Source organism: Orcinus orca, chromosome 6 (assembly GCF_937001465.1).
Source record: "Orcinus orca chromosome 6, mOrcOrc1.1, whole genome shotgun sequence".
NCBI classification, from domain to species: Eukaryota; Metazoa; Chordata; class Mammalia; order Artiodactyla; family Delphinidae; genus Orcinus; species Orcinus orca.
In genome coordinates this window covers 118,531,141-118,557,826 of record NC_064564.1, presented here as the reverse complement: position 1 = coordinate 118,557,826, position 26,686 = coordinate 118,531,141, and the positions used below count along the sequence as shown (strand labels likewise).

The 26,686-nt window shown below is 59.1% G+C and overlaps 1 protein-coding gene across 11 annotated transcripts in view; it reads right to left on the bottom strand.

Moving 5' to 3' along the window:
* Nucleotides 1–26,686, bottom strand: part of VAV2 (vav guanine nucleotide exchange factor 2) — a 179,671-nt gene that overhangs the window by 29,029 nt on the left and 123,956 nt on the right. For all 11 annotated transcript variants that reach the window (XM_049711451.1, XM_049711450.1, XM_049711449.1 and 8 more), the window contains 7 exons: nt 15,625–15,727; nt 12,753–12,851; nt 10,692–10,760; nt 9,594–9,694; nt 2,429–2,528; nt 1,473–1,568; nt 735–803 (listed from right to left, as the gene is read on the bottom strand). In XM_049711451.1, the coding sequence (XP_049567408.1) occupies nt 735–803; nt 1,473–1,568; nt 2,429–2,528; nt 9,594–9,694; nt 10,692–10,760; nt 12,753–12,851; nt 15,625–15,727 (637 nt within the window). The remainder of the gene's footprint in view (nt 1–734; nt 804–1,472; nt 1,569–2,428; nt 2,529–9,593; nt 9,695–10,691; nt 10,761–12,752; nt 12,852–15,624; nt 15,728–26,686) is intronic.

Genomic DNA, 26,686 nt, shown 5'->3' with positions numbered 1-26,686 from the left:
AGATGGAGGAGGCTCAGGACGTTGCCAGGTGACAAGGACAGGTTCAGCCCGAGCCAACACACAGGTGGGGAAGAACGGACACCTTCAGGGGCCTGAGCGTGGCCAAGCCTGCCTGGAAGGTGGGGCATTGGGGTAAATACAACTGCAAAGCCAGCACAGCTCTGGAGGCCTGTGTGCCGGGGGGAGGGTCTGGGCCTGACTCAGCAGGCAGTGGGGAGCCACAGAAGGGTTCTAAGAGGGGCAGGGACGTGAGCTGGGCTCTCCTTCCGGGGGCTGAGCTGCAAAGTGGGCTTCCGCGGACAGAGGGAGGAGGGGAGAGGTGCCGTGCCTGGGTGGAGTGGGCATTTCAGAAGCAGATGCCACACACTGGGCAGCAGGCAGGGGAGGGCCAGGTGGCCCAGCACTGGGTCCAGTGCCTGGACTCTGGCGACAGTATGGCAGACGGTCAGGGAAGCGAGAGGAAGGGAGGCCTGGGGGTGGGTGTGGGGTCACTGTGGGCCAGGGGAGGCTAGAGAAGAGAATCCTTAGGGGAGCCCCCTCCACCCGCCCCCTCTGCCCCTGGTGGGTCCCATCCACCGCCCTGCCCCTGCTCCGCCTCTTGCCATCCCAGGAAGATCTACATCTCCGATCACCGAGGTAAGGTTGTTAGCGAGCCCAGGTCCAGTCAAAGAGGGCGGGCACGGCCCATGAAGCCCCAGGCTGGCCCGGCCTCTCCCCTGCCTCGGTTTACCCACCTGCATGGCCTCCAGCGCTTCTTTGAGCTGCTGCCTCTCGGGCCGGTCGGTGGAATGGCTCAGGAGTTCCTGGGGGGGTGGTGAGGCGTGGGTGACCACTCAGGGGTCCCCACCAGGCCCCGGGTGTGCAGACAGAGCCAGGCCCTCGGGACAAAGCCCCACCCCCACCCCCCCGGCTCTGGTCCAGCCGCCCAACTCCGGCAGACAGACAGCGAGTCCTCCTCCAGGGGACACGCGGCTTCGAGGCGAGGTGTCTCCAACTCTTGTGGATAACGGGGGGAACATTAAGACAGCACAAAGCCAGGGGCCGCGCTAACAGGTGACCTGCTGATTCACTAAAGAGCCTTGGCTGGCATCTCACAGAAACCACTGTCTCCCGCGCAGATCTGTCTGTCCCGAAGGACTTCCTGTTTCCGTGGCCACCAGGAAGCTCAGGGACTGGGTTAGGAGACGAGCCCCAGGAGCTCTTACTTCTGGCCTGAGGGTGCTTTTCTGTCTCTCTCGGCTTTTCTCTTCTCTTACCGATTTAGATCATAATTTTCCTTGCGTACTAACTGACAAATATTCTTAATACGTACAAACGCTGCGTAGCTCCCGGCACTGATTTTGCAGTTTTTAGGCGCCAAGCACAGGCTGCCTTACTCTATGCGCTTGTTCATTTGTCACCCTGGCCTGTCTGTGGGCTCCACCCCACGCCCCGGGGGCTGCCGGGCCCTGACTCCCTCCAGCCAGTCTCACCTTGAGGAGCAGGTGGTATTTGAGCACCCTCTGCATGGGGACCACCAGCAGGTCCTGCAGCTTGAACTTCCCGTCTTGGACCTTCAGGGTGCATTCCTGGGCGTCGGGGGAGCAGCGGGTGGATTTAGAGCGTCCTTGCCCGGGCACACCGGACCCCAACACTCCCATCCCCTGGCCTGGGGACTGGGGCAGACCCAAGCCCTGCACTGGGGCCCAGGTGTCTGGTCTTCCTCCGGTCCGGCTCCCAGAGACCCCCCCCCCCCAAACCAGGCGTGTGCAGAGGGGTGGGCTTCACAGCAGGCGGGCAGGGGCCCTGCTGCCTCTCATAGCCTCAGGGGTCTGCAGTGGCCACATGGGGGGGATTCTGAGTGACACCTGGTCTGGGGTCTACCAGAGACCCTGGGGGAGGCCAGCTCACACTAACGGGGGCACCGCCCTCAGGAACCAGGGGCTCCCCACTGGTTGCCTGGACACACGAGGGCATCGGGCCTCTCCGAGGGGCGAGTCACCCCCAGCACTGCCGGAGCAAAGGGACGTGGCACCAGGGCTCACCCTGGGAACCGTCTGACCGGCCAGATCCAACATGGGAAGCCCAGCCTCTGGGGGGACGACACGGCAGGGGTGGGAGGCTCCCAGCAGAGGTCCGTCACCTGGGGCCCCCATGGGGTCCCAACAGGCCAGGGTCAGGGCTCAGTCACAGCCCCCCACTCAGCCGGATCTGGTCCGGGGTCCTGCCACAGCGGCACCCAGGCTGGGCCCTGGCCTGGGACGGTGACCTCCCCCTGCCCACTCTCAACCCCACCAAATGCGAAGGAGAAAAACCACCTGCCAGAAACATCTACAAAAAGCGTCCCATCACTGCCCCGCCCCCAGCTTCCCATGAAACGGGTAAGAGGCCAGGGAGCTGGAAGCTCGGACATGGTGAGGGCCAGGCCAGGCCGGGGAGCCCCGAGTACCTCGACTTTCTGTCTGAAGTCCTCCCTGCCGGCCAGCAGCTGGCTCAGCGTGCTCTGCGCGTGCTCCATGCGGCTGCAGTACTCCCCGTAGATCAGGAGCCTGGACGGCGGGAGCACACGCACACACACACACACACGCACACACACACACACACGCACACACACACACGCACGCACGCACGCACACACACACACACACACACTGGGTGTGAGCCCGAGCCGTTTGAGCACAGCAAGCAGCTCCCCCCCGACAGCTCCTCACGTGTTCGCACATTTAACGGTTTCGTTCTTTCCATGAGGCTGCTTTCCTTCCCCGCCCTGCCCAGGAGGAGGGCTGCCAGCCGTGGGGAGGGAGGGGCACCCTGCCTTCCCCGAACCCAAGGAGGCCCTCTTCTGTGGTTCTGTTCCAGGTCAGGACCGGGTTTGGGGGTGCCGCCCTCAGCCCCCCATCCCGCCCCTGGAAAGGGCCAAAGCCAGACAGAAGCCCCCGCCTCCCCAGGCGACTCAAGCTGCAGCCCACAGGCAGTGGGCACCCAGGCCCAGCCCGGCTCTGTGCTCGCCCTGGGGGGCCGGCCCCTGAGCTGACATTTCGAGGTGCGGGGACCCCGTGGGCCAGCCCTTGTTGCTGCCACATGGCACTGATGGTCTGTGCCTGGGTTCCAGCCACCGGCCTCTCAGGGCAGGGTGACGTCAGCCCCCGTCACCTGGGAGACGGGGGGGCTGGGAGGGGCCGCGGATCCAGGGAAGATGCGGGGTGCAGAGGGGGAGAAGGAGCTCCCTCTAACCCAGCCCCGCCTCCCCCGCTTCCGGCCTCCCCTGCGTCCACTGCCTGCCTGCCGTCCTGCTTCTCTCCTAACACCCTCTGCTTTGCTCCCCACCACGATCCTCCAGGGCCGACAGACCAGAGCCCCCGGCACTGGGGCCCAGCACTCTCAGGGCCTTGGGTTACTGGCCTGAAACCTCATCTTTCAAAATCTTGTCACCCGACTACCGAGCAGGCCCCTGGAGAAGGACCAGGCAGGTGACGTCGTTGGCTGCAACAGTCACCACGTCGGGGAGCCACCAGGGCCAGGAGCTTCACGCACAGCGCCACGACCCTTTAACCCACTTGCAGAGGTGGGGGTGGTGAGCCCCACTGTCCAGTGGGGAAACCAAGGCCTCAATGAACTTGCTAAGAGTCACCAGCTAATAAAGGGCGACACCAGGAGGCCGGGCCCCGCGCATGACATTCCAGGGACGCCCTGCCAGACGCAGGTTACGCTGTGTGTCAGCAAACGTCTGGAGGCCTCTCCCGGCCCAGCTCTGGGAAGCTCGGGTGAAGATGACGTCAGGCCCATTTCTCTGTCCTCCGCGGACGCTGCTGCACCCTGGGGTACCTGGCGAGGCGCTGCGGGTAGGCAGTCAAGGCCTGTTGCTGGCTTCACTTTGGAGGAGATGACATTGCATCCCGCTGGGTCTGTGGGACTCCCCAGGCTCTCCCTGCACGGCCCGAGGGACCCGCGGTGACCACACCTGGGCCGGGCATCCAGCACCCCGGCTCTGCTACGTGAGCCCCCGGGCAGGTCTCCCCTCCCTGGGGCCTTGGGGGTTTGGGACAGATGGCCGGGTCCAGAGTCCCGAGTGTGACACACTGACCAGGAGCCACTCTGCATGAGAAACTGAGCCCTGTTTTCCACTTCAAGGAGTCTGCTATTCAATTCAGAATTTTCATAGAAAAATTGATTAAGGGGCTTCCCTGGTGGCGCAGTCGTTAAGAATCCGCCTGCCAATGCAGAGGACACGGGTTTGAGCTCTGGTCTGGGAAGATTCCACATGCCGCGGAACAACTAAGCCCGTGTGCCACAACTACCGAGCCCGTGCGCCACAATTACTGAGCCTGCGTGCCACAACTACTGAAGCCCACGCGCCTAGAGTCTGTGCTCCGCAACAAGAGAAGCCATCGCAACGAGAAGCCCGCGCACCACAGCAAAGAGTAGCCCCCGCTCGCCGCAACTAGAGAAAGCCACGCGCACAGCAACGAAGACACAATGTAGCCAAAAAGAAAGAAAGGGAGGAAGGGAGGGAGGAAGGAAGAGAAAGAAAGCCAGTTTCATGTACCAAAGTTTAAAAAAAAACCCAGAAACTTGGAAGTAAGGCAACGCACACGCGGAGGACTTGACGGTTCACGGTCCCACCGGAGCGCCTGGGAACGCCAGCCACCCGAGGCCCCTGGGAAGGCGGTCTCCCCGGCCCGGCCCGACGCACGCTGCGTGACTCTGTTCTGTACACGTGATTTCCGTCACGCTGGGGAAGCAACCCAAAGGTTCCAGCGCTCTTGCCATGGAGGAAATCGACCGGTTTGCATGTAACGTGGCCACCTCACTCCTAACTCCTGTCCCCGCTGACTCTGCGTGCCAGTGTCCCGGACTGTCAGCTGAGCGACCTTCGTCAACCTTCTGCTCTTTCACGGGGTGGTAGCTGTTGGCCACCAGCTCCGGGCTAGGTTATTTATTTAACTGCTTGACCTTCCAACTCCGACCCCATAAAGGGAGTCTGAATGCCTCTCACAGAAATACATCCGACGCCTTATTTCCTCACTGCGTCACTTCTGTCTCAGCCCACACAGCCGGGGACAGGACGGAGCATGTCCCAGGACACAGGTGATGCGCCCAGGTGTTCACCCGGGACACGGGAACAAGCTGAGACCACGCGTGGCCAAGGCCGCACCCCTCTCCCGTCCCGAGCTGCCCCATCTGGGAAAGGAGCTCTGGACAGGGCGGGAGGCAAAGGGCTCTCCGGCTGGTGGTCCCAGGGCAGCCCTCCCGACAGGGCGGCCACGCGAACCCCTGCGGGGGCTCTAGGGGGTACGAGAGGGTTGTCTCCATGCAGGACCACCTGACCTCGGGCTTTGAGATGAAAGGCCCCCAGAGACCCTGGTTTCCGTGAATGGAAATCACAGCCAGAGGGCAGCGCCGTCCACCTAACCTAAGAGCAAGGAGAAGCTGCAGAGCGCCGAAGCCCTCACCTGCCCAGAGCCTCTCTCTCCACACTCACGGAAATCCCACGGGGTCCTGGAACGGGGAACCTGCCTTTCTGAACGACGTTCCTCCTAACGGCACGTGCGCAAAGCCCCACAGACAGTCCCTCCTAAGAGCTCGTCCTCCCGCCTTACCACCGGGCCACCAGCTCCCCAGGCCCCATCCAGCCCGAACCACGGACCCACGAGAAGTCAGGCTCCAGGCCCACCTTGGTCAGCCCCAGCGATAAATACAAAAGGTGTGACTTCAATGCAAACCCTGCCCGAGAGCCAGCTCCCTCCGTGTGGGAGACGTCGTCTCCTTTAAGCCCACACGGCAAGGTTAACAGGAGCCCCCGCCTTGTCTGAGGATCGAGGCTGCATTAATGGGAGAATAAGCTCCAAAAAGAGGGAGGTGATCGCCCCCTGCCATTCTGCTGCTCATACCACACCTGGATGCCACCCCATCCTTCATCAGGGACGAGCTGCCGGCATCTTGCCCCTTGAATTCCTCAATGGCTTCTCCTGCCCTCATTAAAAAAATGATGGGGCTTCCCTGGTGGCGCAGTGGTTGAGAGTCCGCCTGCCGATGCAGGGGACACGGGTTCGTGCCCCGGTCCGGGAAGATCCCACATGCCGCGGAGCGGCTGGGCCCGTGAGCCATGGCTGCTGAGCCTGCGCGTCCGGAGCCTGTGCTCCGCAACGGGAGAGGCCACGGCAGTGAGAGGCCCGCGTACCGCAAAAAAAAAAAAAAAAAAAAATTATGAATCCCTATCTTCGCCCACCAGATCCTGCAGAACCTGTAACTGCTCCTTGGAGAACCTCCCCTTCGCCCCCTCGGTCCCGCTCCTCCGGCCTCTGCCGGTTCCCCAAACGGTCAGAGCTCCTGGCTCTCCCGCAGCTTCTACTCCCCACGTGGCTTCAGGGCTGATCCCCTCTCCCCCAGGTCCTCAGGGGGCCCCAGCCTGTGCTCATCCCCCTCCCCTTCCCTGTGCTCTCAGGCACTATCACAGCCCACGGTAAGTCTCTTGTCTGTGGACTCGTTTCCCAGGGAGAGCTGAGCCTGCTTCGCTCACCATGATGTCCGTGGCCCAGAGCTCTGCAGCCGCACACAGCAGGCGGTCCATAAGTGCTCACAGAATCGGTGAGCCGGCGACCATCAGGGCCTTCGGGGCTGACTCGGAAATAAGAAGGGACGCGCCAGAAAAGGCAGACGCTGGGATGAACAGTGATTTGGCAAATGAGGTCTGGTGAAATGCAGCCAGCCCCTCCCCCAGAGGGAGGGAAAAGTGCCTGGACCCCCCGATGCCTCGCTGGGCGGGTGCCTGGACCCCCCGATGCCTCGCTGGGCGGGTGACCATCTGCAGAGCTCTCGGTGCCAGGACGCATTCTGCTCACTGCGATTCTCCAAGGCGGAAACGTCCGTCATTCCCAGAGGAAAGGAGGCCTGGGGGCAGGCCAGCCCGAGGTTGTGTGTAGAGGATGGTGCGAGGTCTTATTCACAGGCAAGCTGGACCACGGGGACAGGCCAGGCAGCAGAGCCCTTGCGCTGGGGACGTGGAGGGTCCCAGTAGAGGACAGGTCATCCATCTGTACCTCAGCCACGCGGCCTAGAGCTGGGTTACTGGGCCTCAGTGCCCGTCCGACCCCAGCCAAGGCGCAGCACTAACGAGGTGCTGAGAAGTGTCTGCCATGCCCGTCACCTGGGCGAGGGTCAGGTCTGACAGTCAGCTCAAGTCCAGCAGCGGGGCACCATGGGCCCACCTAGCATGGTGGCTTGCAGCCAGGTGAAAGGAAAACCTTGTTGGGGGCAGAGGGCGGGTTAGGGAGCCGGCCTGACCCCCAGACCTGATCCCCACCCCCTTGCCCGGGCCGGCCAGCATGCCCACACCTGCTGGTGCCTGGAGAAACCTCGTCTGCTCTCCTCTGGCTGCGTCTGCCACCTGTACATGGGCACTGCCTGCTCCCTCATGGCTCCCGGGAGCCCCCCGACTCGTGGCCCCTCAGAAAGCAGGCTTGAGGACCCTTGCCCGTTCAGGAGGCCACGGCTCCTTGCCTGGAGCTACAGGGCACCTGGGGGAGGCACGTTCAGGCAATCCTAGGTGAAGGCGCCTGGGAATGCAGCTGCCTGTGCAGAGAGGGTTGTGAGCGGAGCTGAGCGTTACCTGACGGGCGATGCAGGGGACCCTCCTGCAGATGAGGGTGACATGGACCCAGGGTCCCCACTGGCCCCTGTGGTGCCTTCTACAGCTCCCAGGATCCCTCATCAGACCCCAGGAATCGGTATTTTTTTTTTTTGGCTGTGTTGGGTCTTTATTGCTGCACGCGGGCTTTCTCTAGTTGCGGTGAGTGGGGACTACTCTTCATGCGGTGCACAGGCTTCTCATTGCAGTGGCTTCTCTTGTCGCGGAGCACGGGCTCTAGGTGCACGGGCTTCAGTAGTTGTGGCACGTGGGCTCAGGAGTTGTGGCACACAGGCTCCGGAGCGCAGGCTCAGTAGTTGTGGCGCACGGGCTTAGTTGCTCCGCGGCATGTGGGATCTAGTTCCCAGACCAGGGCTTGAACCCGTGTCCCCTGCATTGGCAGGCAGATTCTTAACCACTGCGCCACCAGGGAAGCCCCAGGAATCGGTATTTTTAACAAGCTCCCAGGCAGAGGCACCACGAAGACAGAACCTTCAGGCTCCTTGTCCGAAGATTCTACGAGGGACAGAACGCCAGGCACCATCTGCTGATGCATATCTTGAGATTTCAGTGGCTAAAAGCCACCGTCTCCCAGGACCCTGCGATGCTGGCATCCCGCGAGCCCTCCACGTCACCTGGCTTCGTCCTCATAAGCATCCCGTCTTGAAGCACCAGTTGCCAAAGCGCAAGGGGAAGAAGCAGGGGCCCGGGCTCTCCGCTGGGACGGCAGAGCCATCCTGACAGCTGCCCCCTCACACCTAGTTGGAAGCTTCCAGAATCCCAACGCCCCCGCCAGGCTCCAGCAGGACATTCTAGAGAACAGAAGGCTGCCTCCGTACCCCCTCCATCAACTGGGGTGACCAACAGAGGCGCTTAAAGCAGGCAATCAAATAGATTCACAGGGGCCACGTGAGAGCAGTATAATTTTTTTTAAGAAAAGGTCCCTGCGTTGATTCCTAATGAGCTGTCTCTCTCTCCCATTGACAGTCTTGATTCTGGATCAGGGACCCCACTAACGGGCATGATTATCACAGGTGACTTTCTGGCGGGGTGGAGGCCGGCGCCCTCTCTGCGTCTAGACTCAGGCTAACCACCTGGGAGGGGCCTGGAGGAGAAGGGCCACCTCGGATCCTGACAAGAGCATCTATACCCCCTCGGGCTCCACGGACACTTGCCCCGAAGCTGCGGAGACTCGCACAGGACCAGGGCACCACTGGGAGATCCAGGGCTCTGCGCTTCTCGGTCCCGGAACCACGTCTCCCCACGTTCAGGGCTGAAGCCAGTTTATGCCAAGACGGCCACGCAACCGTGTCCAGGGCTGCCGTCCGCACCCCCGCCCGGCTGCCCAGGTCCGATCCCTACACCTGCCCGGTCACCTCAGGCTTCGCTGCGTGTGGACCAGCGTGTCGGCAGCGCAGGCCTGGGCTCTGCTCACCCTCAGGGCACCAAGGGGCACAGACGCCACCGTGGCCCCTGACCGACAGATAAAGAAGTCGGGCTGTGGTGTCGTGTAGAAGCAGCGGCATGGCCCCAGCCCTGGGGACCCAGAGCCTGGGCTCTCAGCCATGGCTCCCTGCAGCCCCTGAAGCCCCTCACTCGGGGGGGAGTGCAGTTGTAGAGGCAGGTGCCACAGGTCACCTCCCCCCAGGCACAGAACTCAGGGGCAGACTCTCCCGGTGCCCGATTCCCGTGGGGTCTGCAGCACGGCAGGGACGTCGTGATGGCACGAGTGTCCTTCAGCCACCACGACCCCCAAGAATAGAGGCAGAGGGGGCGGCTGGAGACCCCGAGAGGCCCCTCCCATGCAGGCTGTGACGGCAGGCAGTTTTCTCAGTTTACAAGTGAGGACAGGGTGAGTGTGGGAGCACCGACGCCCGCCTCGGCACCACGCAGCGGTAACCTGGGTAAACTCACCCACCAGCTCCGCCCCGTCCCCACGATGGAAGCGGAGCGGCGCCCGGACGCCCCAGAGGCCCCGGCCACTCACCTTTCCTTGAAGTCCAGGAAGACCTTGGCCAGCGAGCTGCCCCCCGCCATCATGGACACGTCGATGGCCCTCAGGAAGCTGTGATGCACCTTAATTAGGTCCTGGGACAAAAAGCAACCACGCGTGAGCAGGCACAGCAGGCTGGGGGCACGCGGGCTCCGTGATCCCGCTCCTTCCGGGCTGCCGTTCCGATGGAGGGACGTCCATGTGAGCGGCCGGGCGCCGGGCGTACTTCCTCACGTACACACCGGCTGCCGTTCACTAGAAGGTGCCACAGCCGCCCAGAGTCTGCACCAGCCTGTCCAGACACACGGTGCCCGGCCCCAGCCGGCATCCTGGGGACCCGCCCGCTGTACGCGGGAGTGCAGGGGCGCAGGCGCCCTGACGGGTGAAGTCTCTCCGCTGTGGAAGCGGGGCCTGGGGACGTGTGTCCGCACTCCAGAGCAGAGGGGTGGCTGGCAGCACCGTCCCCCGTCCAGGTCCCCAGCCCTTCTGTGGCCACATGTGCCACTGCTCACGGCAGGATGAGCTCGGGGCCGGGGGGCGCAGGGGCTGCGAAGCTCCGGGGTCTGCGTCAGCCTCACCCACGAGGTGCCCAGCGCCCACCCCTCAAGCCGTCGGCACCCCAAGAAGAGTAGGGCCAGTGCTCCCCGACGAAGTCCACCCACACGCAGCTTCCGGGCCCGGCTCTGCTGACCACATCGAGGTGAGCCCCCCCACGCGGGATGGCCCTCCGGTGTCCGTGTTCAGACACCGCAGAGCAGTGAGGGGCGCTGTTTGCTCAGAGAGGGGGAGGGGACACACTTCCCTCCACTGATGACAAAACCTGGTGCTTCCTCCAGGGCGTGTGCGTCCCGGGCACACCCGCCAGCACAGTATGGGGCAGGGAAGCTCCCAGAAACTGTCCTCTGTCTCCTAAAACCAAAGTCCCCGAGAAATGGGGGCCTGCTCACCGCCCCCCATCCGTCAGCCACGAAAACACCCTTTAGCCAGGATCAACCATGCAAGCCCTGGGGACGGTCCAGTGGGAGCCCGCCTGACGTCCGAGCAGGTTAGGACCTCCAGCCCACACACGGTGAGCCAGGGTGGGGCCCTTACCTCCAGGTTGATGAAGATGGCCGCCATGTCCGCCGGGCTCAGCACGAGCCTCAGAGGGGTCATGTAGTTCTGGAAGAGAGAAGCCCATCACCGCCTGAAGGACGCCTGTCACCGTCGAGGCCACAGTCGCCGGTCGGAGGGGCTCTAACGGCCTCAGAGAAAAACAGGCGACTGCAGGCAGCGCCCCCATTCCCCCATCAAGGGTCCTGCGGGGCGGCCGCTCAGCCCAGCACACGGGGGTGCTCCATGCTTACTGGAGAGGGGGAGACCTGCGCGGGAGGTGTGGGACTGGATGGGGGTCAGGCCTGAGGACCCGCCAGGTGGGCAAAGCTCCACAGAGGGCCCCTTGCACGTGGCGCTGGACTTCCACCCTAAGGCCAGCCAGGGTGGGCTCTGCTGTTTGAGATATTTGAGCAAGTGGGGTCCTCCCGGGAGGCGAGAGGCATCACCCAAGGGAGAGCCTGAGGACCGAGAAATGCCGTGATTCCCACCCGACACCCACTCCTGAGCCTACACCCATGAGTGCACCCCCAAACCTGTCATCAAGGGGCCCGCTCCGGCCCCGCAAGCGCCACAGTGGCAGGGGTGCTTCTGCCCCCGGCCTCCTGGAGGCCCCCGCGGGGCACGACCAGCCACCCTCCCCTCTCCCTGCCCCTTCTCCCACAGGGTCCTGGTCCCCTGGCCCTCTCCTTGGCCGCTGTGTGCAGCAGGAGAGACCTGTCCAAACGAGCAAGCACTAGCGGCTGCGGACGCACCCAAGCACTCCTCCCTGTGCTGTGGCGGCGCCGGCCACCGTGTGACTCGGTTTCCTCACCTGACACGGGGATGGCAACATGGTTAGGGGAGGACTGCAAACACGATCGTCCCCGAGAACACTCAGCACATGCACACCCTGGCTGGGCACGCCCCCAGCTCAACCCCCGACGTGTGCTGCGCCCCAGACGGGCAGCACCCACCCCCAAAGCCCACACTGCAGGGGTGGAGACGGGCCACAGCGGCCCACCGGTTTTCTGCGACGAAACTCGGGCTGCGTGAAGCCTGCAGGGCCCTGGAAGGAGCTGACCCGGGAGCTGGGACTCGAAGGAGTGGGCAGCTGGGACCATGTGTCTGCAGAAAAGCTGGTGGTCGGGGAGAAGCTAAAGGGCGGACACACAAGGGTTGAGTGGGGCGGGAGGAGGGAAAAGGTCAGAAGCCTGGGCCAGACCTGGGGCCAAGGGGCATCTCACAACCCCCGGCTGGAGGCTCCACAGCGCCCTAAACAGTGGGGACCTTCTCAGGCCACCCCCTTATGGCTACACTTGGCCCTACTCTGCAGCGAAAGACCGGCCAGGAAGGGTCCGTCTCAAAAACGGCACTGCGCCAGTGACCACAGGAGGCCAGGGCGGATGGCAGGAGCGGGCCCGCCCGTGGTTCTCCAGGAGCTGGGCAGGCCGGCAGGGAGACAGCGCTGACCGGCCATTCAGGGGAGCACACAGGCCGCCACAGGAGCTCCAGAGGCTCACGTCACTGGGCCCAACTGCGTCCCAGGTGCAGGATGCCCAGTGGGTGGTACTGCTGTTATCGCAGCTCACGGGGTGGGGAGGCTGAGTGCAGACAGCACCCCAGGGAGGAGGGACACATCAAGGGCTCACTCAGCGCCTGGCCTGGGGGAGAGTGTATACAGAAGGCGTCTAGCTCTGGGTGAGGATACACACATAAAGAGCCTAGCTCGGCGCACTCCGGAGCGGAAGCCATAACGACGCCCCGTCTAGGCTGGAAGGAGCCTGTGAAACAAGCCCAGGAACAGTCCAGGGTCCGAGCTGAGGCCAAAGGGTGGAGGTGGGGCCAGGGCCAAGGGTGGCAGCTGACGAGGAAGCTGGGCTGAGTGGAGCCCACAGCCTGTGGGGGCAGAGGGCAGAGGGCAGAGGGCAGAGGAAAGGTGAGGGCGACCTCCTTTTTGGAAGGTGCAAAACCGAGAGGGCCCCTGAGCCCCGCCTCCGTCACCGCTGCCCGGAGTCCCTGCCCGGTGACAGCGGCTCCCAGGAGGCAGGGGTCCTGGGTGGACCCGGCGGCCACGCCCACCTTCTCGATGTCCTCCAGGGTCCGGTAGTACTTGGCTTCCGTCTCCTGGATCTCCAGCAGGCAGCAGCTTCTCTTGTCGTCCTCCGTCATGCCCATTTTCTAGAGGGGGCACAGGAGGTCAGCCAGGACCCCGCCATGCCCTCCACCTGCCGCCCACCCGGGCTCGGCCGTGGGGTCACTGAGCGTGAAGGGGGCCGCGTGGGAGACAAAAGGCCCTTCCCCTCCTTTCTGCAGACGGGCAGCCTGAGGCACAGGGGAGGGGATGTGGTGTGACCCTGAGAACTGACGACAGCGCAGAGATGGGACAGAGGCTTCCGAATCTGTCTCCACCAGACTGGTCTCCCCCTCCAGCAGACGCAGCGGGCGTCACATGCGTAAAGCGCCGACCACGTGCACAGAGAGGGTCTGACCAGCTCCCTGAGGACACGTGTCCACCCGCTGACCCACCTCCCAGCATCAGCCTGCTACCGCCTCAGAGAAAGAAGCCAATTCCCCACAGGGCTGGACTTGCCAAATGTCCACTGCCTCGGACCAGGTTCCGAGCTAACAGCCCGTCGGCAGGGGTCACTGAGGACACGCCTCTGAGGCGGGGCCTGCCCCACCTCTGGGGTGGGACTGACCAAGAGACTGTGGCCACAGGGGCCGGGGAAGAGGCAGCAGGTGGGCTGACTGTCGGAGGTTCTGTGGACGGTCCAGACACTCTCCTTAAGTCCTTTCAGTCCAAGCAAGCAAAGCTCCGGGGAAACAGTGCTGGGACGTGGGACACGCCGTTTGGACTCATACCTGCCCTGACGTCATCCTCCCCCTCCTCCAAGAAATGCCCCAGGGCCCCGCGTGCGTTTGCCGGGGCCACAGCTCTCCAAAGTAACCTGCCAGGCGGGCACATCACCCAGGCCCCCCAGGCCCCTTCCCAAAGCCCGAAGCCCCGCTCAGCCTGGGAATTCAGTGTTGAGGGTCCACAGTTCCCCTAAAACTGTGTGTAAGAATGTGGTGCCCAACAGCGTCTCCCTGGGGACAGGGTCCCGAGTTCCTCCCGGAAGTCAGAGGAAGACGGTGCTGGCAGAACTGGCCCCGGGCCTCCCCTCCACCTGCCACTTACCTGCATGTATCTAATCTGAAAGCATGGAGAGACAAATAGGGCAAAGAACCAGTTAGCGGTGTTTACGCTTATTCAAGCCGAGCTCGGGGAGTCAGGGAGCTCACCCCCATTAGCCAACGGCCCCAGAGGGCACATCACACCCTCCGCCCACCCGCATGGCAGCCTGGTGGGGCGGCGGGGACAGCGCCAGGACCGAGCACATGGCAGCTTGCCCACGGCTGGGCTCTGAGAGTGGCACCTGCCATCTCCTGGCTGTAGCTTCCTTTAGAAACATCACTATTCCCAATACTTTCCACTTAGACCGTTCAGATAGCTCCAGACATGACAGGAGAGGAAATAAAACCAGCTGTTGTATCTCAGAGGACCTGGCGGGTGGCAGGAGATGGACAGGACAGCTCGTGAGCCCAGCGCCGAGACTTGGGGCGCTATGCATCGCTGGGCAGGTGGGACGCTGGTTTGTCCCCAGGACACAGGCGGGCATCTCCCCCAGCCCCGCAGGTCCTGCAAACGCCCCGGGTCCTGTCATGTGCTTTCAGCACCAGGGACAGCAGCGGCCTCTGGGGAGCGCCCACTCCAGGGCTTCTGCAAGCCAGGTGCAGACGGGGTCTCGTGGGAGCTTGTACAGCCAGGGGGCAGGGGATCCCCCCAAACACACAGGCCACTACACCCACATGCCTTCGCCTAACCCAAGGACACCCAGCTTCCAAAGGGCCTGGGGAGTCAGGCGGCGCCCATCTCACTCGGCCTGCTGGCGATGTGGGAGGCCAGCCAGCCTCTCAGGCCGGGGCGGCTAAGCAGAGCCCTCCGGCCCCCTGAGCCCACTTCCCTGGAAGGTCCAGGAGCAGAGCTGCCTACCATAAGGCTGCCCGGGGCGGGGGCAGACCTGGGCTCACAGACCCACAGCTGACTCTCCAGAGTGAGATTCCTGGTAATTGTGGGGAGCGAAACCCACCTTCAGACCCTTGAGGGGCAAAACGAGAAACCCGTTCCTAGAAGCAGCATCTGGGGCTGTGAGCCACTGCCCGGCATCTTGGCACATCTCCCGTCAGAGAGCGGGAAGGGCCTCTCAGAGAGGCCTCGTGGGGAGCTGTGTCCTACCCTTTTGTTTCTCCACCACCAGCTGGTGGCCCCCACACTGAGGGAAAAGACTGAAACCCGCTTTCATAGAAATTTCCCCCATTTCTCTGGTGAGGGCAAATGGCATCAAAAGCCGCCACAGTGGGCAACTGGCATCGCGACCGCCCCCAGGAGTCTGGGGGTGTGAAAGGGCTGTGGTCCAATCCACCGGAGCCCCGTCTCCCGTCCTGGCCTGACAGGAACCCTCCCTCCCCAGTACAGCAGCTGTGGGCAACACACGGAGCTGCAGCAAACAAACATCCGAGACGTGATGAGCCGACGCCCGTCGGAAATAAACATCCTCGCGCAGGAAAGACGCACGGCTGGCTCAGGGCAGAGGGAGGCAGGCTGCCTGAGACCAGCACCGCGTCACTATCTAAGGCTCCCTGCGCAGGAAGGACTCGGGGTCCTGCACGCCCTCCGGAGAAGACTTCCAGAGCAACACGTCCGGGGAGGCGGGGTGGCAGCGGTGTCACATCCCGGTCTCCCTAGAACATTTCACAGGAAAGAAGGGACCTGGCCGACTGGCGCAGGGGATGAACCCCATGGTGGCCAGGAAGGACCGGGTGCAGCTCCCCCCCGCCACGCCCGTGGCTCAGACGGTGGGGTCTGCACAGAGGCTTTAAAGGAGGGGCGGGGCGGGCAGCGGGGGCTCACCATGGGCTGCTGCACTTCCACCTTGATGATGTCCTCATAAATGTCGTCCCCTTCATCCTCGCACGGGACGCAGTCGTAGATGTCCTCCCCCACGTCATGCTCACTGCACAGGAGGGAAGCGGGGGAGAGGGGTGGGCGGCTGAAGCCACGTCCACGAGGGGGGCCCCCGGAGGGGAGAGGCAGTTGGGGCCACCATGAGGCCCTCCCTCTCGGCCTCAGTGTCCTGGTCCAAGGACCGGGCACCTGCTTCCCGTGGTTTCTGGTAGTTTAACCCAGGCAGCCTGGGAGTGCCTTGTGCTCTGCCTGCCGCCCTTCTGGAAGGTCCCACCATGACAAAGCGCACCTACCCCAGCCCTTTAGTAAAAGCAGGGACACACGCTGGGGCCCGGGGGCGAGATGCTGCCTTAACGGGAATCTTTGCATAGCTGATGGACAGGCATGCCCAGTTCTGGGGACCAAATGCCCTCTCCCTGGGCCCACGCCTGGGACCTGGAGCCCCAAGAGCTCTGGGCTCAGCCCAAGGTCTCCCCAGTCCCAGCAGTCGAAGTGTGAAGGTCAAAGTGCAGAGCTCACAGGCACGTGGACGTTTTCCCCACCAGTCAGCAAGGGAGCAGAGCAGAGGGGCGAGGAGTTTGTGATGCACCCTCCCAAAGGAGCAAGGAAGCCACCACTTAACTTACGATTCAATAAACCTTTGTTTTCAGCTCATGATCCTGCCAACAAGTGATCCCCTCTGATCTGCAAGCCTCCAGTCAAGGGACACCTCCTCCAAGAGGCCTTCCGGGATCCCCCGCCCAGTCTGCCATCCGGGACTCTCCGTCTGGAGCTCTTGTACCAAGGGCATCCCTCTCACTGCATCTCCAATTATTTTATAAGTGCCTGTGGAGAAGCCCATCTCTTCCCCGGACGAAACCCAACTTCTTCCTCCCTTCTGATCCCCACTCCGGATACAAAGTAGGTGCTCAGCAAATATTTCACTGAATGAGGCAACAGCAAGTGAGCCAACCCGACTTGTCCCTCACCTCCCACAGGCCCCCAGCCCCCAGGGGTCACTCTGGCCTGGGGATCGGGGACAGGAGTCACCCTGGGCCCAGGGCAGCCAGCTCTTCAGCCTGCCGTGGGGTCCGTCCTCGGGGCAGGCTGTGCTCAGAGGCCAGCTCCCCCGGGAGGCCCACGCCAGCCCCGAGTGCCTCTCTGTGTGAGGACACATCTCAGGGCCTGGCTCAAAGGAGGCCTGGCAAAGTTCTCTTCCGAAAGGCGTCAGCATGAGGTGGACCACTTCCCCTCCCCACCGCACAGAGTCCGGGGGCGGGGGGGAGGGAGGCGAGAGCAGAAACGATTACCCAGCGGCTCTTACGAGTGGGTTTCTGGCCCGTCCCAAACCTAGCTTTTGAATATTAGCTGTCATTCTAGAGGCTGGGGCGGGGGAGACAGAGCGCCCCAAACCTACTGGAGAGAATGTGTCGTATTCAAGGAAGGTCGCAGCAGCCAGTCTCCCCAGAGCCCTGGACACCTCCCCCGTGGGGCTGAGCTGCAATGGGACAGTGGGTAGATGCATCAGACCTCCCTCTGTGGGGGGCGATTCCAGGCACGGGGGTGAGCCAGTGTCTACCTTGATGAGACCCCCGCAGGTAGCTATGAGCAAGGGCAGGAGAGGAAGCTGCTGCTTTGGGGGTACGTCACTTGCTGTTTTACCAACACCACCCCAGGAAGCAAAAGTTGGCCTGAGGACAAAGCCACATCACACGGGGCTCGGCCAGCTAACGGACCCCCCCCGTAACTGTGACGTCACCCACCCCCGACGAGCCCGTCCACAGGCATGCCAACGCACGTGTGGGCACTTGGAAAACACGTATGCTTTTCAACTTAACACACCCTTGGAGATGGAGCGCACTGAGGCCCTTTCACAGATTAGAAAACCACACACCGAGGCTCCACAGCGGCCACAGGGAGCTGCGGGGTGATCCCGGCCCCAGCTCGTCCCTTCTCCCCTCTCCCGCCCGCCCTCCACTGCGAGACGAGTGTCTGGATGTCGGCAGTGCCAAGAACTGGGGTGGGAATCAGCACCCAGATGGTGACGGGGCTCCCAGCTCCTCTCAGAACCAATGAGAAGGCAGAGAGGGGGTTCTGTCCCCCAAGGTGGGCCTTGGGAACGGTCACTCGTGTTGACACAAATCACCCCCGCCTCTCCAGAGGCTGCCCCCAAAGGAAACAGTTCCCGCAGCCCTGCCCACCAGATTGCTGGAGGTCCAGGCAGGTACCTGCAGGGGTTCCTTCCGAAGGATGCCAGACACCCTGGATTTCTGTCGTGCAGCCAAGCGAGGCTGGTGACAAAGGCACTGTCGCGAATTCTGACAGCGTGGAACAGAGGGGAGACACGGAGGCCCCCGGGCTGCTCAGTGCGACACCTCAAAGGCAGATCAGCCCGCTCGTACCGTCCGAAGACAGTCATCAGCTTTGCTCTGATGGGCCGGTGGAAGGAAGTGGGCTGGATGGGGGGACCTTGACAGTCAAATATTCTACGAACCGATGAAATGAATAAAATGACTGAACGTCAGCCTGGAAAGGTCCTCGAGACCATCAGGTGCAGGGACAGCAATCTGCCAGCCCAGGAGCCCCCTTTCTCATCCCACCTTTGGGGGAACATCTGACTGACCCCAGGACTCTATCCCATCCAGCTCGGAATGTCTTTCGGCAAAGACCCCCATGCAGCCCCCACCATGAGTCAACCGGAATCAGGGCTCGAGATGCAACTGAGCCCAAAGTTCTCTGTCGTGCGGATGGGGAAGCCGGGGTGCACGGGCGGGGAACTGGCCACGTGGTCTTTCGGAAGCCGCGTTCCTGCTCTGCTATCTCCTGGTCGGTGGACCGGCCAGAATGCTTTCATTGGCTGAGGACCTGATGGCGTGGGCACTGAGGGCTCTTCAGAGAAACAGAGCCGGCGATCTGTCGATCTTAGGGTGATGCAGGCGCCCGCCCCATTAGGACCCCAAGCAAGAGCTGTGCTTGACGGAGAGGACAGTGAAGGCTGGAGAGGTCAGAAGCTTCCCAGACAGGTGGGACTTGAAAGACGCTTGGACACCAGTGTCGACCGTGGGGTCCTATGGAAGGTGCCGAGGGGCAGAGTCCCTTCTCTGCCACCCTCTTCACTGGCACCATCCGCAGATCTGGGCATGCACCGACGTCTACACGCACCTGTTGTGTCTACAGAGCACCTACTGCATTTCGAGCATGGGGCGGAATGCCGTAACTCAGGCTTCTCATTTGGGGGATAGGATTTATGTAGATCGAGAGGTACCCTGAGCTCCACCATTTTGACAAGGGGACGCCCCTGTGTAATTCACACCCCGTGACATCACAGAGCATCCTCTTCTCCCCTGAAAGTCCCTCTCCTCCCTGATCGACCCCTCCTCCTCCCCTAGTAACCCGCCTCTGACTGTTCCTCACCAGAGATTCCCTTCGTCTGTTCTAGAACGTGGCGTCAACTGCATCGTCTGTTACATTCACGTCTGTGTCTGGCTTCCCCTCCTCGACATCATGCCCCTGAGATCCAGGCTGTTGCCTCCATCAGCAATTCATTCCTTTTTATTGCTGAGTCCTAATCCCACAATTTGACATCCATTCTCCTTTTGATGAACATTTGGGTTGCTTCCAAGTTCTGGTTATTGTAAATAAAAGCTGCTAGGAGCATTTGCCTTTGTGTGTGTGTGTGTGTGAGCATGTGCTCTCATTTCCTTTGGAAATGAAATTCCATGAGGAGTGGAATTGTTGGATCAAAGGGGAGGTGTGTGTGTTTATCTTCATCAGTAACTACCAAGCACTTTTCCAAAGTGGCCGCAGCGTTTACTCCACCACCAGCAGTGTACACGAGTTACAGTTGTTGCGGTTCTCTCCAGCTCTGGCGGGTTCCAGCCTTTTTAATTTTAGCCACTAGAGGGGGTATGTAGTGAGAATTGCGGTTTTATTTTGCATTCCTGCAAAGATCAATGATGTTCACATTTTTTCTGTGTACTTATGGACGTTTGTGTATCTTCCTATGAGAAAGGCTTGCTCAAGACTTTTGTCCATTTCTAAAAATTGGTTGCCTTATTCTTGTTGAATTCTAGGAGTTCTTTATATATGATGGATACAAGTCTTTCGTCAGATATGTTTTTTGAACTTTTTTTTCTCAGTCTCTGGCATGGCTACTCGTTTTCTTAATGGTGCCTTTTGATAAACATTCATTTTCATTTTAATGAAGGCTAATTTATTGACTTTTTCTTCTATGGTGTCCTGACTCTATCCTGTGTTGCACCTACAAAATCTTTGTGCCTTGTGTAAGAAATCTCTGCTTTCTTCCAGGTTGCAAAGGACTTTCTCCTGTATCTTCTTCTAAGACCTATATGGTTTCAGTGTTTTTGTTTAGGTCTCTAATCCATCTCAAATGGATTTTTGTGTATGGTGTGAGGTAGGGATCGAAGTTCATTTACTCATCCCCACGTGGATATCCAGATGTTTCAGAACAATTTGTTGAAAACTTTCTTTTCTCCATTGGATTGCTTGGATCTCTTTGACAAAAACCAATTGACTATACATGTGTGGGTCTGTTCTAGAATGCTCTGTTCTAGCCCATCAATACATTCAGCTATCTTTATGCCAATACCCCTCTGTCTCGATTAATTTATTTTATAGAAAGTATAAAACTAAATAGAGAGTTTTATAGAAATCAGGCAGTGTAAATTCTCTAGCTTTGTTCTTTTATAGGACTGTTTAGACTATCCTAAAGTCCTTTGTATTTCCACATCAACTTTACGATTACCTTGTCAATTAAAAAGAAAAGTCTGTTGGAATTATAATAGGAACTGTAGTGACTACAGTTTAATCTGGGGGAAAATTGACATCTTAACAATATCATCTTCCAACCCACAAGCATAGTATACACTTTCATTTATTTAGGTCTTTAGGTCTCAGCAACATTTTGTAGTTTTATCATAGAGGTTTTAGAATTTAGGAAGCTTGGGACTACTGTTTTTTTCAATTTTTTTTTTCCTGCCTTATTCTCTCTTTCTTCTCCTTCTGGGATTCCAATTATACCTGTTAGACCACTTGATATTGTCCCACATGTCTGAGGCTCTGTTCATATTTTTCAACCTCCTTTTCTCTCTGTAATTAAGAGTGTATAACTTCCATCGAACTACTGAATATTTTCAAGTTCAATGACTCCTTCCTCTGCCATCTGCAGTCTTCTATTAAACTGATCCAGTGACTGTTCATTTGTTATCATGCTTTTTGGTTCTAAAATTTCCATTTGGCCCTTTTCTATAGTTTCTTGTTTCTCTGCTGAGGCTGCTCATCTGTTCATTGATTTGGTGCATATTTTCCTCGAAGCCCTTATTTATAAAAGCTGCTAACTGTGACTTCTAAGTCATCTCAAGGTTGGTTCCCCTCGATACTGTTTTTTTCTTGAGTGTGATTCACTTGTTCCTGTTTCTTTGTAAACTTGATGATTTTTTTTCATTGGACGCTGGGCGTTATGAATGATTCATTACAGAGATTCAGATCCTACTAGTTCTTCTGAAGAGTAATACTTGTTCTGACAGTTACCTCGGTTGGTTGTACTTAAACTTCACACTCTACCTTCCCTGCAGTGGGCAGCAGCTGAAATGGCTGCTAAATCCAGTTTCCAGCTGCGACACTTTTTGCTGGAAACCTTAGGGACTCTCCTGTGTGTGTGAGGTTTAGTGGTCAACCCAGGATTTAGGTGGATTCTATGAGCAGATCTGAGCCTGTGGGTCCCTCCCTGCCAGCATTCCCTGCCTAACTTTCTGCCTGTTCTGCCACCCCCAATTCCTTTCCTCTGGCACCTCAAGCCAGTGGATTGGGGATGCCCTCATACAAAAAGACTACAAGCGCTCGATCCCATCCACAGTGAGCAGCTCTTGAAGAAACAGTGGGTTCCTCCGGGTAACAGTAAGATGATACCGTCTCCCTCCCCCTACCCCCCACCCCGTACTCACAGAAGGAACAGGACTGAGACACCGGCAATACAGCCCCAACACACGTCCACCACCATGATCTCAGCTGCTCTTCTATCTCAAAATCAATAAAGACAAGAACAGCCATTCACACAGGATCAATTTTCACCACATTCACCTCTTCTAATTGACACAGGGCACTGAGGTTAAAAATAGGCAGAGCCAGAAACACCAGAGAGAGAGAGCTGTGCTCTGGCATCTGAACTTGGGACAGAAGAATCTCAAAAATGCACACCCAATCACTGCTCTCCATTCTGCAAAATGTCTGTTATCCAGAGCCTGTTGAAAACTTGTGGGGGAGGGAGGGGTACATCGGGAGTTTGGCATAAACAGATACACACTACTATATATAAAATAGATAACCAACTAGGACCTACTGTATGGCACAGGGAACGATACTCAATCTTGTAATAACCTATAAGGGAAAAGAATCTGAAAGACAGATATAGATGTATGTATAACTGAATCACTCTGCTATACACCTGAAAGTAACACAACATTGTCAACCAACTATACTTCAATTAAAAAAACAAAACAAAACACCTTGAGTACTGAATGGTCAGCTTCCTGCCTGTAATGTCCTAACTTTACCGCTGTCTGCAGGGCCTCATTATAGAGCCATGAGGGCACTCATAATCCTACTGTCTACATTTACGATTCTTTTTAATTGTGAAAATACTCCCCAACCATTATTTAATTCAGGTCAGTGAACACTAAGAAATACAGGTTCATGTATATTACACAAAATTATAAAACAGGAGCATTAAAATTTCATCTTGTGCATGTTCCCCATTATGGGAGAAGGGGAAATAAAAGAAGAAGCTAAGAAGTGGGGTTTTTAAAAAAATGAAAACAAAGTCATAAAAGTAAAGTTACACATATTTGTTCAACTCAGCAATTAAGATGAAAAGACCATCAGATTTGATTGGCTTCATCGATACTTATCCTAAGACCAATTCTGTGCCGGTAGGTAACTTGTGGAATCTGGGGGGACACAGAGATGACAGAGGCACCAACGGACTCTGTCCCGTGGACCTCACAGTCCAGATGGGGAGACAGACAGGGCAGCAGTTACGTCTGAGACGCAGACCCTTCTAAACTGGGGGAGTGTCATGTGTGTGGGGTGACAGGCTCTGGCTTGTCCCTTTGGCGAACATCCCATGGAAATTCCACTGTTACCCAAACTCTTAGCTACGGCATCGCCTCCAAGTGTGAGTCTCCTGAACAGGGCAGGGGATACACTACAGGTCTCAGCATCTGCTAAAGCAGGTGCGTTAATGCTGTGACCAGCTGTGCCCAGTGCATCTGACGGCCGTAGCTCTTGAATGCAGGAAAAGGAAATGACAGGTGTGGGCTCTGGAGTGGGGGAGGGGTGCAAAATGAGGTCCCCCGAGCGTCTGAAGTGTCCTGGAGTGCAGGGCGGTGACATGGAGGTAGATCCCATGGGGTACGGATCCCGGTCTGTTTCCTCCCTGCAACACGAGCTCCATGACCCCCAGCTCTGCCCTGGCCCTCAGAACCGGAGCCAGCCCCCAGCAGCCCCTGCACACCATCCCACGGCAGAGAGGCAAGGAGTCTGGACCCCCATCTGGGCCTGGTGCACTCACCCCAACCCCCAGCCCAACCTCCCACAGTCATTGAAAAGGACCCCAAGGCCCTGAAAAAACCCGGAAGAGCCTCTGAGTCACCCCAGCGGGAGTCCATCACCGCAGGTGGTCTCGGCTACACCCCGGTTCTTTTCCCATCATCACTCGGACCAACAGAGCCTTGCCTTGGGGTGTCAAGTTATCAGAGGCTGGGTTTCATGGAGAAACTGCACGTCCCCGCCGTGCCGGAGCCACCCGTGTACGTAACCGCGCTCGGTCAATGCTGGACCGCAGGGCTGGTGGGTCCCCTTCTCCTTCAGCTCAGGCCGGGGGCTCTCGGGGTGGGAACCTGACTCTCCCAAAAGTGACCCCCGTCGGGGGAAGCAGTCAGGCGAGTCCGAGATGGATCCTCAGCCCTGCCAGTGTCTGGCTCTGCAACTCTGGGCAGGAGAACCTAAGCCTCGGTCTCCCTATCTGCAAACTGAGAATAAGGCCAACCCCCCGGTAGGGTCATTGGAAGGACCAGCCTCAAAGGAGATGACCAGCAGAGGCCCAGCATACAGTAGGTGCTCAATAAGTGACCATGGCCCACCAGCCCGTGGGTGAGAGGGGAGGGTCAATGAGACGATACTTAGCTCAGGGGTCCATGCTCGATCAACAGACACCGGCAGCATTAAATACCTCGGATGTTCTGACACGCATCAGACTAGACAGCTGGGAGCCGGGTGTCAGCACTGATGTGTCCTTGGTAGGTTTCAGAGATCGCCCTTCTCTGTCCATTTGTCCAGGAGAGAGCGGAGGACGATGTGCGCGGGGGAGTCCGGGACCACGGTGGGGACGTGCATGCCTGCTCACAGATGAGCCTCCCGGCCAAGCCCACGCCACCGCGAGACCTCAGCTCTCCCTTCAGCTGGACGCCACGTGGATGCCACGGCCTCCCCAGCCCCAAGCCCACGTTCCGGGACAGAGATCTCCCTGCCGGCCTCCTCTCCCCTCACCCTTTCACTCCCGCTGCTTTCCGGCAGCAGCTGAGCTGACAGATGCTAAATCCCCCAAATTATTCTGGTCCTGACAATGGCCTGAGATCCTCCGGGAGGGCCCGAGCGCGGCCTGCTGCCCTCCGGAGATGGCAGAAAGCTCGCCTCCCGCCGAGACCCCAAGGCCCGCCCCCCGCCCCAGAAGCCTTGCCGGCCTGTCCCAATTCTGGTACAGAAAGTCAGCTGCTCAGAAGAGCCCCCCGCCGCCTATGGAAAATCAAAGAAAAGCCAACAAACTCTCCACTTTCTGCCTCTGGCGAGCCTCTATGTTTATGACGGACATAAAATATCGCTACTGACAGATGCGATACGCACTCTGGCCCCAGGCTGTCTGATGCTGGGAAGCAGGATCCCAAATCGCCATTAAACTGTTACCAGGAAACCAAACCTGACATCTCCCGACCTCCGTCCACACCATGCAGTGCGGGCGGCAGGGAGAGGGGGCTTCAGAGGGCCCGGAGAAGCCAGCTGTCGGCTGGATGGGCTGCACGTGGGGACAGACAGACAGACAGATAAGGCGCTGCTAACACTAGGGAGGTCGGCCTCACATGCCCTCAGCGGACCCTCCCCCCAACAGTCGAGAGAGGGGCTGCTCTCCCTACAGATGGGGAAAGCAGGGCCCAGAGAGGGCAAGATGGTCCCCCAAGGTTGTAAAGCCATTTAGGGGCGCACCTGGAGAAAGAGGCGGCTACCAGATTCCCAGAGGGGGCCCAGCTCGCCCGGCAGTGTGCTTCCGGCCATAACTCACCCTTTTCCAGGGATGCTTTCTAAGCAGCAGAAGAGTCTTCCCACCGTGAGCCAGACTCGGTCACAAGGATGAGGCCCAGAGGACTGTCCTAGCCAAGCAGCAGCTGGCTCCTTTGTCATGTAAAGTGTGCTGTGCGACCTCAGGCCAATCACTTACCCACGCTGAGTCTTCATTTCCCCAACTACAAAATGGGGGCGGGGCCACCCACCTTGCAGGGTCCAAAAGGCTAACAGGGCAAAACTCAAGCACCGGGCCTGGCGCTCAGGGGGACCCACTGCACGGCACCTGGAACCACGCCTGGATCCTTAATATAAGAACAGCAGATGTCCAGGGCCTCCATGGTGTGCGGGGCCCAGCTCAGGTCACCTGCCTTTTCTGTGCTCTGTTCCCTCGAGGATGACCCTCGCGGGGAGCTTTCCTCTGGGGCGTGGGGGACAAATGCAGGAAGACGAGGACAGCACAGTGACGAAGATAATCCTGGTGGACGTTGTCATCTTCTGGGGAAGGGGCACCTCATTCAGCTTCTTGGAGGAGGTGACCTCCGGGCTGGGTTATGTAAGAGGAATAAGGGTTTGGCAACCAATACAGCAGATATTATGTACATGACAGGGTTTTTTATCGTTAAATCCAACATGTCATGCTTATTCATTTTTTAAAGGAATATTTCTTAAGTGCCACTGTGTGTCAAATTGTGTTGAACACACGGGAAATAATGTAAGAAGGGCCTAGTCTATCCTCACGGGGTCCTGGAAGTCAGTATCAGGACAGTGATTTGGAGAGGCCTTTATTAGACAGACTTTTGGCCACAGCCCAGCTGGTTCCCGCTTTCTTCTCGAAAACAGTAAAATGAATGCGTACATCCTTCCACACTGGCCTCCCCACCCTACAGAGACTGTGCGAAATCTGACCCCAGAATCGCTGTGACAGCCTTGTCCTGAAAGGACCCGGGGTTAACTAGGTATTAAAAATAAAAATTCACGTTAAGTCTGTGTCGTATCTGCTGGCCTGCATAATTTAAATATTTAGCCAGGGCAGAGTGGCAACCGGGCATCTGCTCTGCGTTCATTCAGAAGGGCCCCTGTGCTCTCTCTAGCACAGAGGATGAACAAGCTTCTTTCCTGAAGTGCTGCAGGTCAGGGTTTCAAGGTCAATGAAGCCCTGGGCCCCCACGGCAGCCAGGACCTTGCAAAACTGCACAGGCCCAGGTACCAAGGGGCCGAGACGTCCCTGGAGGGCAGGGCAGGGAGCCTCAGAGCCGTGGGGCGCAGAGCCCAGGGCTGTCATTTGCACCGGCTGCCTCCGTAACCAGAAGAGGGGGGAGCTACGAGCCTGTTTACCGCTCAGGGTGAGGATGGGCTGCCCTCTGGCCAACCGACAGTCCTGCAGCCAGCTCTGGGAGGGCGGGGGAGCATCGGGCACCTAGTCTAGGCCACAGGGGCAGGAGAGCCACTGGGCTGCACACACACGGTGACTCTGGGGCCGGCACGGCTAGCCCTCAGGTCCTGAGTAACAGACACAGCTGAGACCCAGACTCTCCCAGGACCCCAGCCCAAAATTAGGCAGTGGCCGGCCTGGTGGGGGCGGGGACAGGTTTCCTAAGTCACGTTTTGGCAAATCCTATGCAACTTCCATCCCCTTCCAGCAACACCTCCTCTGGGAAGCCCTCCAGGTGTCCTG